Raw genomic sequence first — 14,717 nt, forward strand, 5'->3', positions numbered from 1 at the left:
CTGGCCTTCAACACTTGGACCTGCCGTTCTGCCCCGACAGCGCCTCTCCGAAGCCCCGTCTCCGCGCTGATGAATTTGTTCGCCTGCCACCCGAAGCTGTCATCTATGTTCCCATGTCTCCGTTTCCCTCTGTTCCTGTGGCCTCAAAACGATCTTAATGCTGTTCAAGACTAGTGTAACGAGTGGCTAATGGAAGTGTAATCTTTTGTCCATTAACCGTCGCCGTAATCCTGTTGTTTTTCCCTACGTAATCTCTGAAGTTACCGTACAGCTAATTCCATCCAAGGAGGACATATAAAAACTTCTGGAGCGGAGGTGACGTCCAAAAAGTGACGCCAACGTGCCGCCATCTTGGGGGGGGGGGGGGGGGGAGGGGGGTCAAAACATACAGGCGGCCACAGCAGCCGCAGACAAACGCGCGGCCCGTTTACGGATATTTCTTTACTGCATGGCAACGCCGCTTGGATTACTGTTGGTGTATGGCGTCATGAAGGGTTCCTGAGCATATTAGTAGCGTTTTGCGCTAATTAATTACAGCTAATTGCAAAATTGTAAATAAATATTAAAATACATGCTACAGATACAAGTCGTACATCGTTGGATAGCTTATGTCAAGTCCAACAGCACTAGACTCGCTGCACGTTTTAATTATTTACCGCTAATCGCGCTAATTAATTACTGGTAATTGCATAATGGTGACTAAATATTAAAATACATGCTATAGCTACAAGTCGTACATCGTTGGATAGCTTATGCCAAGTCCGACAGCACTGGACTAGCTGCACGTTTTAAATATTACCGCTAATTGCGCTAATTAATTACCTCTAATTGCATAATTGTGAATAAATATTAAAATACATGCTATAGCTACAAGTCGTATATCGTTGGATAGCTTATGCCAAGTCCAACAGCACTAGACTAGCTGCACGCTTTAATTATTTACCGCTAATTGCTCGAATTAATTACTGATAATTGCATAATTGTGAATAAATATTAAAATACATGCTATAACTACAAGTCGTATATTGTTGGATAACTTATGCCAGGTCCAACAACACTAGACTAGCTGGACGTTTCAATTATTTACCGCTAATTGCGCTAATTACAATGATATTAGTTTAGTACAACTGTACTCAATACAAGCGCTACACCACGATATATGACTTGAAAAGATAGCATTCAATTCAGGTTTAATCACAATTGACTAATTAGCGGTAATTAATTAAGACGTGCAGTTAGTCTAGAGCACTTGTACTCGGCATAAGCTATCTAACGATATATGACTTGTAGCCAATGCATGTATTTTAACATTTATGAACAATTATCTAATTAGCATAATTAATTAAGAATTACATCAAGTCAGTGCACTTATACTCGACATATGCTATCTAACGACATATAACTCGATGATGTGTAAAATCTAAAGTTCATTAGCAGTTAATTATTTACCGTACCATAAACCCTGACTGCTCATTGGAGGGTCAAATTCTAAAGTTAAACCTCAGCTACTTTGGTCATCTGATGAGAAGAGAGGAGTCGCTGGAGAAAGATTTGATGTTGGGAAAAGTTGAGGGTCACCGGAGAAGGGGTAGGCAGCGAACGCGATGGTTAGATGGCATCCTGGAGGCGCTGCAGATGAAGTTATGTGATGTTAGGAAGATAGTGAGAGACCGGAAAGCGTGGCGTGATATGGTCCATAGGGTCACGAAGAGTCGGACACGACTGAACGACTGAACTTAATTGTTTAATTAAGACTTGCTCAGCTGGTAGCCCACAACATTGCATTAGAGCTTAAAAATCTATTAAGCACTTGAAACACACTGGCGACGCCCGCGAAGAGCGCTTCCAAGCGCTTGGCAGGCCAATTCTTGCCCACCACAAGATGGCCGCCGCAGGCTTCACCCCAGACCATTGGCCGGTATAGGGGACATCCCCTCCAGCAGCTTTTTATATCCTCCTTGGTTCCATCGTATAAGCGTTTAGGCATAACAATTTGTAGCGATCTTTCTTGGAGTATGCAGTATGGAGTTGGAATATCGTCAGCAAACAGGACGTTAGGTTTCTTAAAGCGCCATCTTCATCATGCTCCCGAACACGTAAAGTTATTAGCCTACAAATCAATCGTCAGGTCCAAACTAGAATTTGCATCGCCCATTTGGAATACTCATTACGCTTACCTCATTCGTGCCCTCGCATCTATTCAAAATCGCGCCGCTCGTTTTATTTATTCATAGTATTCTTATGACATCAGCGTTTCCTCCTTAAAAACAGCATCCGGATTATTCCCCTTATCGCTCCGTCGTAGCATTGCCAGCCTCTCTTTATTTCACAAACTTTTTTACAGCCCTATGCGCATCGAACCTATATTCTTCCCCCCGCACGTATATCTCATCGCACCAGCCATCAGCTACAAGTTGCCCGTCCACGTTCACGTACCGTCACGTTTTCAAATACCTTTTTTTCTCGAACAGATGCAGACTGGAACGGCCTCCCGGACAACATTGCTCTCATCACTTGCACACCACAGTTCATTGAAAATGTCAAAACTTTCCTGTTATTGTGATTACGTATTTTTACTCTTGCCACCCTTTATTGTAACACCCTTTTTTAGGGGCCTTTAAGGTAACAAAATGAAATGGAATGCTGTCCATGCATGTACGTTTCTGACCACTATCATGACTGGGACGTCAATTTGCCATTCGTCTATTTGCATACAATTAATCCCGTCTAGATACCACCAGCTACTCATCCTTTCATCTCTCCATTGGCCGCGACCCTATGCTCGCTTTCGACAGTTTGCTGCCTGCTGATGACCATCCGAGCAGTTTATAAGAATGTTTATCTAACACCTTGAGGATGTTGGGTGCGCCGGCAAAAAGCCAGTGGAAAGGCTTGACGAGGCCGACACACCCTACAGAGGCATAGCAGTGGTACATAGCATAATATCACTTTTACAAACAAGAACAAACATAAAACAACCGATTCAATGGCTTCCCTGAATTGGGTATGCGTACCATTGCATTTCATTTATTCCAACACCAACCTTACAGATCCTGGGGTCGTGAACAAAAAGCTTTCAACGGGGCTTGACGAGTTTCACGGCATCTAAACATGGCATTGGCAGCAAACCCAACGTATCAGACATGGAAATATCTGGAACAAATCAAGACGTATAAGCAAACCCCAAGTTTTTAATGATATAGTGTATGGTGCAATGCACAAAAAGGCAACAAGTGTAAATACTGTGGCTGAGATACATGAAGCATTTCGGTTGTTTAGAAGCGAAGCACATTGCGCATTGTGGCAACCAAAGTTAGTGCGTGCTGGATGTATTTCACGCAGTTCAGCACTGCGGGTGTGCTTGCCGTTTAGGAGTGAGGTTTACTATGTCACATAAAATAGTTTTATTATGCTCAATCCTTTAGTATGAAGGTTGCTTATTGTTTTATGTCAGGAAGTGAAATAATATTCAGCTCCTAGAACGGAGGTCGAATGCAATTTGTAGCTATACGAATTACCTTTCTTTTTTTCTGTGTGTGCGATGTGAAGTTTAGTAAAATTTCACAAAGTAGATGTACCCCACACTAGGTGACAGTAGTTTATGTGAAGCAAGCAATGCTTTGAAAATTAGGCGTTTAATGCAAACAGAAGCAACATATTTCATTTTGCACAGGATACCCGTAATACGCGAAATTTCAGTCGCGACTGCATCCTAATTGTGAGTGCATTGAAGGAGATAATTTTTTCTAACACAACACCGACACGTTTAACTTGGGACACTATCTGAATATTTGCAGTGCCGATATTGAGGATAACCTGCGTGTCTATGTTGCGGTTTTTCCGCACAAACAAAAAAAAAAAAAAACACTGCTTCTGTTTTACTGTTGTTTATAGCGAGCGAGTTAACGATACTCCCCGACTGCAGTTTAGTTATCAGATCAGATAGATCTACTGCTAAACAATATCAGCAGTAGATAGATCAGAGAAGGAAGCCACAGTGCTCTGCCCAACTCCAACCGCGCCAAGGACCTCTGCCCTTCTCGGCCTCAACAGTCCGGAGCCACCAGAGGGCGAGCGCGCAGCTCTAGTAATGTAGAAACAAAAATTAAATAAATAGAGTAATGGTATAGTTAACCAATCTAAAACAATAATTAGGATATAGGGAGAACAATGAGCATGATAGCTACTGCTACCCCCCCCCCCCCCCCCCCCCTTCCGTTTCAAAGGGGACGCTCCTATATTCCATCCATCCATCCATCGCGTAAAACATCTGTTCCTACGTGAGGAAGGAAACAGGGACTTTACGTGAGGTGCGAAGGTCACGACCACGGCGGCGGCTGGGATCATGGTGAGGATAGAGCGGAAAATGAAAGTGCATGGGGTGCTCGGCGTTTTTCCTCGGAACAGTTATGTAGCATAGAGGAACAGAGAGCTGCTCTGCAGTTCCGAGACAGAAGATCAGAAGGAGCGCGGGGAAGTCCCCGCCGAAGCTTCCGTAAAAAAAACCCACAGTCGCACCGAACATGCCGTGACATGCAGGAAAGCCTATTCTGGCATTTTTTTTTTTTTTCACCCGGTTATTAGGCTTTTAAATAACGCTTGTGGGGAAGCTTCGCAGTGCCGAAAGCAGCGTGATGATACAGTATACCTATCAGAAAAGAGTTCTGCAGGGATGAATGAATGAATGAATGAATGAATGAATGAATGAATGAATGAATGAATGAATGAATGAATGACAGTAGTTCTCTCGACCTAAAACCTTGTATACATGAACTGTCGCCAGCTACTGTTGGCCAGATGTTATCAATCAGCTGCTCCTACAGGACGTCAAGTGGACGTCTTGAATGGGTAGAAGTAGTAGTAGAAAATGCTTGACGATACCGAAACAAGCTTGGAGGAGATATAGAGTAGTGTCCCTATTTCGACGCTTCAACAGCAAAGGCCCTTGATGCCTTGATCAGAGCTTAATTGTGGCGAGGTCTGAGCTGGACAGGGCGACCTCCCACCCTTCTATCGTTGCCTGATTTCTCTGGCAGATCCGTACCATGTTGCAAAAGGTATTCTCCTCGCAGGATTGACATGCACTGCGCCGGGAACTATCCTATAAGGACGTCGCTTTTTGTTGAAGCCTGCTGGGTACTCCCTCTGTCTTAGCTTGTACATATGTTAAGTACCTCTGCGTATTTGTAAGCGGCTGTCTGGGGGGGGGGGGGGGGGGGGGGGGGGGGGGGTTTGTTATAAGGTTCCGAGAGAGGAGCTACGACTGAGGCATGTGTGCACTCGTTCCATGCGATACCATAATTATCAGGTATCCAGATCAAGCTTTGTCGGGCTGGTTGGTTCATGTTGAATGGGAGGAAGGAACAGCTCAAACGGACGGGACGTGTAGGAAGGCGAGACAGACACATGAGCTCATGTGTCTGTCTCGCCTTCCTACACGTCCCGTTCTTTTGAGCTGTTCCTTCCTTCCATCCAGATCAAGTGTTTGAAAAATTATGGCTATCTGTGGGACCGTTCTTCTTCTCACATAGTTTCTTGTTTGTGCATTCGCATTGTTTGTGCTTCGCTACGTCGCTCGAGCTGGCTGCAACTGCTACCATTTCGCTGCGCAGGCCGCCTTTTTCAAGCGCGCGCCCTGCCCAGGCGGCCGCGCGTCTCCCTATCAAACTGTTCCGGCGCTCACCCGTGGCGCTGTCTGTTCGCCGCAAGTGCTGCCCCCTGGGTTTCTGCCCGGTGCCTATACTACCTGGGCCTGCACCTAATCCTCGACCATTTCAGCTGCCTCGCACTACGACGTAAATAATATGAAAAAACGAAAGAACTTGCAGATTTTTTTTTGTCCTCCCTCGGGCCATTGTGACAGTGATAGCCGCAAAAGGCAAGGGCTCACTATTCGCGAGCCCTCTCGTCCCTTTATCGCGCAGAGCCAGGACTCAGGAGGCGGAGCGGCCGGCCGCCACCCCCGGTACTTAAGCCAGGAATTTCACATAGGAAAACCACACTGACCTTCATTTTTCGACGGATAAAAAGTGCAAGAAACGCGCGGTGCAGATGGGGGAAAACATGCCAAAAAAAACGCTCCATAAAACGCCCACGCTGTACACTATACTTACAGCTTCCCAATGAGACACTTGCGCAATGCTCGGCGCACCGTACAGGTAGCGCTATTGGATTAAAATTAAAAACAGATGGCAGTACGTGCCTTTCACGGCATTAAATGTTGACATGCACCTTGCGAATCGCGTAGTATACGCACAGACGTGTCTGCACTGGAAAAAGTTAACAAAGCTTTTTTATATTTTTTTTGTGCACGCCATTTCCCTTCTCATTTGGTAGATTTCGTTGTTTATTTATGTTACTTTAACTTCCCATTGTGTAACCAAAGTCGAATACTGCCTGCTTTTCGGGGGAGTGTGAAGCGCCCGTGTGTCTTGACTGTCACGTCATGCGCGGCAGTAAGGAAACTCAGACTGCAGAAACTAATCTGCCAATGCGCAGCATCGTGACAATAAGCAATCAAGCCAAAAACACGATTTTACGCTTTTCACGAATGCGGTAGACAGCTGTGCCGAGATTCTCATACGAGAGCCTTTATGCAGCATCGAGGTTATTCGACAGGTTTGCGATGCTTCTGAGCGTTGATGTACATGCTCAGAAACCTAGATGACCGTTCTATTTCCCTGCTCACTGAATACTTTAACGAGTGCTGGGAAGCGGGGCAGCTGCCGGATGAATGGAAGCACGGTAAAATAATATTCATTCCTAAACCAAACAAGCCCATAAATGCCCAAAATCTCCGTCCCATCTCCCTGACATCATGTCTGGGGAAACTCTTTGAGCATGTCATCCTCACCCGTCTTACGCAGCACATGGAATCCCATGGACTGTATCCCCATAGCATGCTAGGTTTTCGAGCTCATTTATCGGCGCAGGACGCCCTACTACAGATTTCAAATGCTATCCTCAATGATATGCCACACCACACCAGAGCAATACTGGCAGTTGACCTAACCAAATCATTTGATAAGGTCACGCACAGTGCTATCCTGCAAGGCATTCAAGAGTTGCAGCTAGGGCCTAAGGCCTATAACTATATCAGGGCCTTCCTGAACAGACGCACCGCCTCCCTGCATATAGATGATATACAGACCCCCTCTTTCACACTTGGTAACATTGGCACTCCGCAAGGCGCAGTGTTGTCGCCATTCCTTTTTAATATTACCATGATCCCGCTGCCAAAGGCTTTAAGCAGTATCCCACACTTGGGACACACCATTTACGCAGATGATATCACGGTTTGGACCACATACGGCTCGGATGGAGACATAGAATCTACACTTCAAGAAGCGGCCACAGCTATATCTACCCACACGGTAAAAATTGGCCTTGAATGCTCCCCGACAAAGTCAGCACTCTTTCTACTCCGGCCGCGGCGTGTTTCCTACCGCCCCCATAACAATTTATCTGCACGATACTCCCATACCACAAACTCCCAACCTCCGCATTCTGGTCTGAACTTACAGGACACGGGGGAAAACGGCCTTACCCTGAAGGCACTAAAACAGTCTACTTACTCGATCATCCATCTTTGAGAAGGGTTTCACACTCGGCGAGCCGGCCGAGATGAGCTGACAATTTAAAGGTACTACATGCCTTTGTGCTCAGTCGCATTCTTTACACCTCTCCTTACCTGAACCTCTCCTGTGCAGACAAAGATAAAATCAACGCCTTAATCCGCATGGCTACCAAAGCAGCGCTCAACCTACCGAAGACCACTAGCAACGGACAGGCTCTTAAAACTAGGAATGCACAACAATATACAAGAAACTTATAGAGGCACATCGGTATACACAGTACCTTCGGTTGGCTGGCACGCAAACAGGACGACATATACTGGATACTCTCGGCATTCGCATACCCGCACGTGCTGAAGAGTTAAACCCTCTCCCTCAGGCCGTGCATTTCAGCGCTTATCCTCAAACCTCTTCCTAAGAACGTCCACCCAGAACACCATCAATCCCGCCGCGTCGCGCGAGCCAAAGCTCTCCATAAACACTATGGGACTGCAGAGGATGTCCGCTGGGTGGACGCCGCATGTGGTTCAGACCGTTCGGTAGCTGTGGCCTACAATCCAGCAGCCCCCCCACTCACTCACTTCATAGACCCTCCCCTGTAACTCGGAAGAAGCAGAGGAAGTGGCTATAGCCTTAGCAATCGCCCAAACAGATGCGGCTTACATACTTAGCGACTCCAAAACAGCCATACTTAACTTTGCCCGCGGACGCGTCAGTCCTCCCGCGTGGCAAATATTGAGAATGTGCACCCTGAATTCTGACAGGCGTATTGAGCTTATATGGGTGCCGGCTCACTCTGGCAATCCCGGAAATGAGGCCGCCGATAACATAGCCCGAGGACTTATTAGCCGGGCAAATGGCGACCCATGCCGGGATTTCTCGAGGGAGCGGGCGCATACATTTTCTGAGCTCACACAGCAAACACGCCTTGCCCGTCGACTCTACCCCCCTCCCCACCCCCAGCTGTCTCACTCCCAACAAATCCTGTGGAGGCGTCTTCAAACCCGAACGCTTCTCACCCCTCAACGCCTATCCTACTACCGACCCGTTTCCCCTCAGTGCACTCTCTGTGGAGAGTTGCACGCCACCTTGGACCACATTCTTTTCGGATGCCCTGCCGATCCTCCCCCGCAGGGACAGCCCGCCATCGGATCATGGGAGGAATGGGAGGCCCTCCTTACGTCGCAGGACCTGGACATACAACTTCGCTGTGTGGACCGGGGTGCCAGTGCCATGGCCCTACGTGACCTGGACACATGCGCGTAATGTGAGGGCCGTGCGGTGGCCCTGGGCCCTTGAAGGGTCCAAACTCGCTCGTTTAATAAAGTTTTTTCCTCCTCCTCCTCCTCCTCCTCAGGACCATAATGCTCGTTTAAAACTATTCTTTTAATAATTGTCCGAAGACTGCGTTGCATTCTTTCTCTTTCTGAATCTGTGCGACTATATCCGGTTATATACGCATAAAACATAAACGTGCAATTTTCCAGTTTAATATAAGCATGCTTCTCTACAGTGCAATGTGTAATTACGGCACTTTTGGCTTTCTTGGAATAAAAACGCTCAAAATAGAGAAAAATGATCACTTCAGCCACCAAGTTAGGCAATAAGCTCTAGAAAAAGGACCGAACTCTTGAAACATACAAAAACGAGAAGGCACAGACTAAACCATACGTATAGATTCATAGTAAACTTTCCCAAGTATCTGTCGGTATACATTTCAATTTTTTCGCCACCTAATTTGCCAGAGCAGCAGAGCCAGTAAGCGTGGCACTCTACGTCTAAGCGACCAAACATTTCCTGAGCTGTGAAAAGTTTTAAAGAGCGAACCAATAGTTGAACTTAATCTATATGCATATAACAATACAGAGTAAGTTCCCCGCTGCAGTGTTGCAGTGTTTAGGGATCGAGCCCGACTGCTGAGCACAATGGGTGCGGGATCGAATCTCGGCTGCGGCGGCCGCTTTTTACGGAGGCGGAAAGCAAGGCGCTCGGGTGCTGTGCGATGTCAGAGCACATAAAAAAAAAAACCAGGTGGTTGAAATTCCCGGATCCCTACACTGCATACGGCGTCCGTCAGCCCGAGTCGTGTTGAGACGTTAAACCACATAAACGAACAAACCAAACTGACAATATCGAGTAAGTTTATGAAGGCGACCATCCACCCCTTGCATGATCTTATCTGCAATTGTCTCTTCTGTGCAGTGTTTTGGGCAGGTTGGTTGACGCAGCACAGTAAAATGCCCAGCGCTGTCTGCGTGAAGGGCGTCTAAACCGAAAACAGACGAGCTCACTGAAGTTGTCGGAACAGCAGCTCGAAAGGAACAGAAGAAACCGACAGGAGGAGAGCAATGTCCATCCTATGCAGAGTCTATGCAGCAAACGTAAACCGCACAAACGCCGCTGGAATAATGACTAGTCGTGCAGCAATATTAATAGCATCCGGAGAACAGGTGTGCGCGTGGCTGCGGGTGAGCGAGCTCTTTTCCGGCGACGTAGGCCTCTGCGAGCAGCTCGCGAGGGCCGCTCCCATCGGCGAACATCGAGATATGGGCGTTTTCGCGGAGGCGTCCGGCGCCTCACGTCCCATATTCGGCCAGCGGCACGACTTCCTCCTCCTCCTCCACCTGTGCCGTGGGCGGACAGGTCGGCGCACATTTCACCACAGCGCATCGTTGTTATCGCCCTACGTGTATGGAACACCACCTGTACACCTCTCCGACGTGCAGAGCAAAAGGTGCACAGGTATTCAACGAGCCTAAATCTGAAGTCACACCGACTATGTGGTCCAAAGTGCCACGTTAATGCAGAAATATGATATCTGTCTATCAACGCCCCGCCGCGGTGGTGCAGTGCTTAAGATGCCTATACTATTCCGGATTTCCCGGGTTTGACCCCGATCGCCGGCCGTTGCGTTTCGTGGAGGCGAACGGAGAGGCGTCCGTGTGTCGTGCAATGTCAGTGCACATTAAAGATCCCCAGGTGGTCGAAATTACTCCGCTGCCATCCACTACGGCCTCTCTTTCTCTTTCCACTTTCGCTCCCACATTCCACCCTTCCCTTGCGGCCCGGATCAGGTGTCCACAGAAACAAGTGTGACAGATACTGCGCCTTTCCGTTCCTATGAACAGATGGTGGTGATGGTGGTGGTGAAAAACTTTATATTTGGGAGCCCTAAGTGATTACATCCTAATGACGGGTAGGTTCTTGGCTACGTGTTGTGGCCGGAAGCTGGTGCTTCCCAGCGACACCCAAAGCCCAGTCCGTCAGCCGCTTTTGAACGGCCGGGTCAGAGGTGGACACCGCAGCCTCCCATCGCTCGAGGTCGGAGAGTTGCCCAGTGGCTGGAGGGTGGAATTCCGAGTATTTGATCATGATGTGTTCAAAATCAGCTTTAGGTGCCCCACACAGTGTGCACTGCGGTGAGAACAGTCCTGGATGGATCAAAGCTAAGAAAGCAGGGGATGGGAATGTACGGGACTGAAGATGGCGCCACGTCACCTGTTGCAGCTTAGTCATAGATTTATGAGGGGGGACGGTAGATGGTTCGTTGATCACGGTAATGGAGATTATTATTTCAAACGTCTACAAAGTGAACTCTTGGTCAGGTCTCACGTGAAAACATATGATCGTTGTATACCTGAGCGCCTTTTACTCAGACCACAGTCGGTGTGACATAGCGAAAAGTTCATAAAACCAGTAAGGTGGGGAGGGACAGAACACATTGTCCTCTCTCCCGCGCTTTATCGCTTCCATTTTTCTGGAGCCGTAGATTCAACAGTTCAGTGTGAGCGAAAAAGTAAAGTAAAAAGTCCAGATTGACTCATCATATTACATGTATTAAATGCGTCTGAGAGAGTTGTTTGTAGGACGCGAATTATATTCGCAGAACACCGAGAAGCTAATTAAGATGAAGAGTCAGTAGCCGAAATAAAACATCCTGCACATGCACACATCAGAAAACGCGTTCGGCATGTATGCGATGAGGCTACAGAAGCAAACTTGGTAATAAGAAGGCCGTACACAAAATCATGTCACATGAATATGCTCGTCTCTACAAGAAGGCGATACTGGTTGGATCTGTAACCTTTGTGCTAGTCTCTGTTGGTGTTACTACTGGCAGCGTAAACATGTATGGGCGAAGAATGGAATTGATGGGCGATACTAGATCTAGACAACGCTAAGCGGCTAAGCTTGTAGTCAACTTATATAAAATGAATCTTCGATCGGCTCCTCAAAGACGAACGAGAGAGAGAAAGAGAGAGAGAGAGAGAGACGAGTAGAGACAAGAGGTTAACGAGAATTCTGGTCAGCGAAACTGAGGAAAGTTAAGTTGAAGGAAGTTCATCGCCGCTTGAAAGGTCGAATCTGGCACCACCGAGGGAGACGGCGAGCTGATAACGGAGCTCGATTTAGCGCGCACAATGCGATATCATCTGTGCGTGCACTATATTGGTGCGTATGAAAGTAAGACGAGGATGGCAAGTCGATCCACTCCGAATAACGTTCAAATGATGTTCAAATCCCCTCTATTTCGTTCCAGCAGACAGACATCGCTGTCAAGACAAAGCCGGTCACATTTTCATCGCTTGCTTAATCTGCGTCCTGCGCAAAAAAAAAAAAAATAATAATAATAATAATAATAATAATAATAATAATAATAATAATAATAATAATAATAATCATAATAATAATAATAAATAAATAAAAACACTTCACGGACAGCCTTCGGGCTGTCTGACCCTTTCTTTCAACCGATTCTGGGGGGGGAAAGAAATGAAATGAAAAAGAAAACGTCAGTTCCTCTTTACTATTGTTCCCCTTCTTGGTGTAACGGCGGGAACCATTTCAGACTCAACATTTCAAAAGCCCGCCTACGGAGGGGCCGCCCGTTGAGATAGGAAGAAAAACCAAACTTGTCTAGCTACCGCCGACCCCGCTGTGAACGTGTGAACACAAGGAAAACACTTTCAGAGCCTCTTTCAGAAGAAAACGCATGCCGACGCCGTCCCGCCCTTTGTGGTGCCTCGGGCCGTGAATGACCGCACGTTTTCTCCGGAAAGAAGTGATTTGCTGGGCGGACAAGGCGTCACAAAGGGGGTGCTGAGTCAAAGGGCACCCGAGGGGGGCGGGGGGATTCCGAAGTGAAAGAGCCTGCTGGCGCTCGGCCCTTGCTGGAACCTCTGCGGGATTCAGCGGCTAGAGAAGGTTATCCTTCAAGCAGAGCTTATGCAGAAAGACACTCGAGACCATATCTCGTGGGGAAAGTTTCCCAGGAGAGAACCTGTGCAAGACACAGAGGATAGAAATTGCATCGCAAAGATATTGTTTGCTCGTGAGCCTTTTCGCTTGGTCGCCAGCTCGTTTTGAGTAATTCAATTTGTGCACCCTTTGCATTCAGGCTGATGGCAACCAACACGTTTTTGAGTCAAATATAAGCGTTGCAATATGTTCTTCGACCGAGGACACCTTTTCGGTCTTCTGGGCCAGAAAGCCTCTGATGCGGCCTCCTTCGTCGATTTTCATATGCATCTCTCTCACGACTTCTAAGGAGCCGGGTATTATTGCGCACGGTCGTCGTATATATTCGAACCATGGTTTCATGTTTGCATAAACGCACGCGGAATATGACGCAAACTCTCATTAGTTCATACATGCAGTAAGAATTAATGTTCTCCGAAAGTACAATAATAATGCCTCACGGGCGTATATTCGCGTGACGTTTCCGGCCACGACGTGCGGCCTAATTAGAGCGGGCGTGCAGAAAGCGAGTGGCGCATAAGTGGTTCAAGAGACCGCAGTCAATCACGGTGCTCACGACAAGCCCGCCCTTTTCTATTCGAGCATGGGTCGCAAATGCACAAATTATGTGTACCAGTGTGATAGCGTCCAGCGAAGGCCTCCTAACAATCGATCAAGCCACACGGCCATGGTTCATGCAATCAACGCTGTGACCGTTCGGCATGCACATGCAACGACAAGCGCAAACATGCAACCAGGTTTGCGGAGGTAATTATACATGCAAGGGTATAGAGTCAAGGCTGACGCTACAGGGTCAGTGGGTGTCAATGAAACGACACACGCGATGCGTACGCCCATGAGAATGCAAGAGGCGAACATGCCTTTTGTTTCGTTTTGTTCGCACAGTTGATAAGCGTTCCCTTCAGATTGCTTGGCGCGGAGCTATGACTGTACGGTTTTCCTTTTGCACCTGATGAGCTCGCGCAGTACACCTGTCAGCTGAATGGCATTTATACATTCATAGATATAACCACGCATTTTCAAGTGGAGAACAGAATGCCGAAGGGACCTTCGATCGCCATCAAACATTGCTACAAAACTCGAGCGATCAGGCCAAAAGACTCAAAGCGCAAGCTCCATGCGCGCGCCGTTAACCTCCCCATTTGTGACCATATATGAGATCAGCTGGAGCTTTTATAACCGTCGGCGCTCTCTCAGCTGCTTCCGCGGATTCAATTAAATATTTTTAACAACAAACGACCATCCGGCCACCAGCTACCTGGACGTCAATTTTACTTCGAAACCACACGTCGTCAACAAAAACGATTCACTTACGTCTCGGTCCCGTGTCCCCTCGGCATTCGACCCGTGTCCAGAGCGACGACGACGCCGCCACCAGGATCAAGCATCTCACAAGTGAGGATGCTCGGCTCGACAGCGTTCCAACACAAGTTCTGCGGGCACCCATCTCCGGAGGAGCAGGTGAGTTTCGGAGAGGCTGCACCGCCCGTAGGTATCCCCTCGTCGCGCCGTCTCCAGCGTCGAGTGATCGCGTCGTTCAGCTTCTTTCCAGAGGGCTCAGGTTTCCGATGCGATCAACCAGCCGCCGCCGCCGCAGCCGCCAGCCACAGAGACAGAGGGATGCTTCCACAGCCGGCCCCAAACTCGGCGCACGCCTCCGCCGCACACGGTATCCGATGTGGGTGCACACAAGCACGAAGCACCGAGAATCGCGTGGGCGCGACGGCCTTTTCTTTCTAGCACGCCGGGCCGGTCGCCTACTTCGCCGGGTATACAGACCGGCCCCTGGTGAAAAAAAAAAAAAAAAAGAAAGAATACGCGCGTGGGCAGCGAGCGGCGGCCAAAGCAGCTCCCCAAGTCAAGAACGATGCGGGGCCCGTCCGC

General features: G+C 48.0%; 1 protein-coding gene across 1 annotated transcript in view; it reads right to left on the minus strand.

Annotated features, from left to right (window-relative positions):
• Positions 1–14,472, minus strand: part of LOC146180228 (laminin subunit alpha-1-like) — a 206,396-nt gene extending 191,924 nt beyond the window's left edge. Inside the window, exon 1 of the mRNA XM_084579439.1 lies at positions 14,148–14,472. Coding sequence (XP_084435565.1) covers positions 14,148–14,280 — 133 coding nt within the window. The 5' untranslated portion in view covers positions 14,281–14,472. The remainder of the gene's footprint in view (positions 1–14,147) is intronic.
• Positions 14,473–14,717: the final 245 nt, after the last annotated feature.

Source organism: Amblyomma maculatum, chromosome 9 (assembly GCF_055883805.1).
Source record: "Amblyomma maculatum isolate TAMU_Amacu chromosome 9, ASM5588380v1, whole genome shotgun sequence".
Classification (NCBI taxonomy): Eukaryota; Metazoa; Arthropoda; class Arachnida; order Ixodida; family Ixodidae; genus Amblyomma; species Amblyomma maculatum.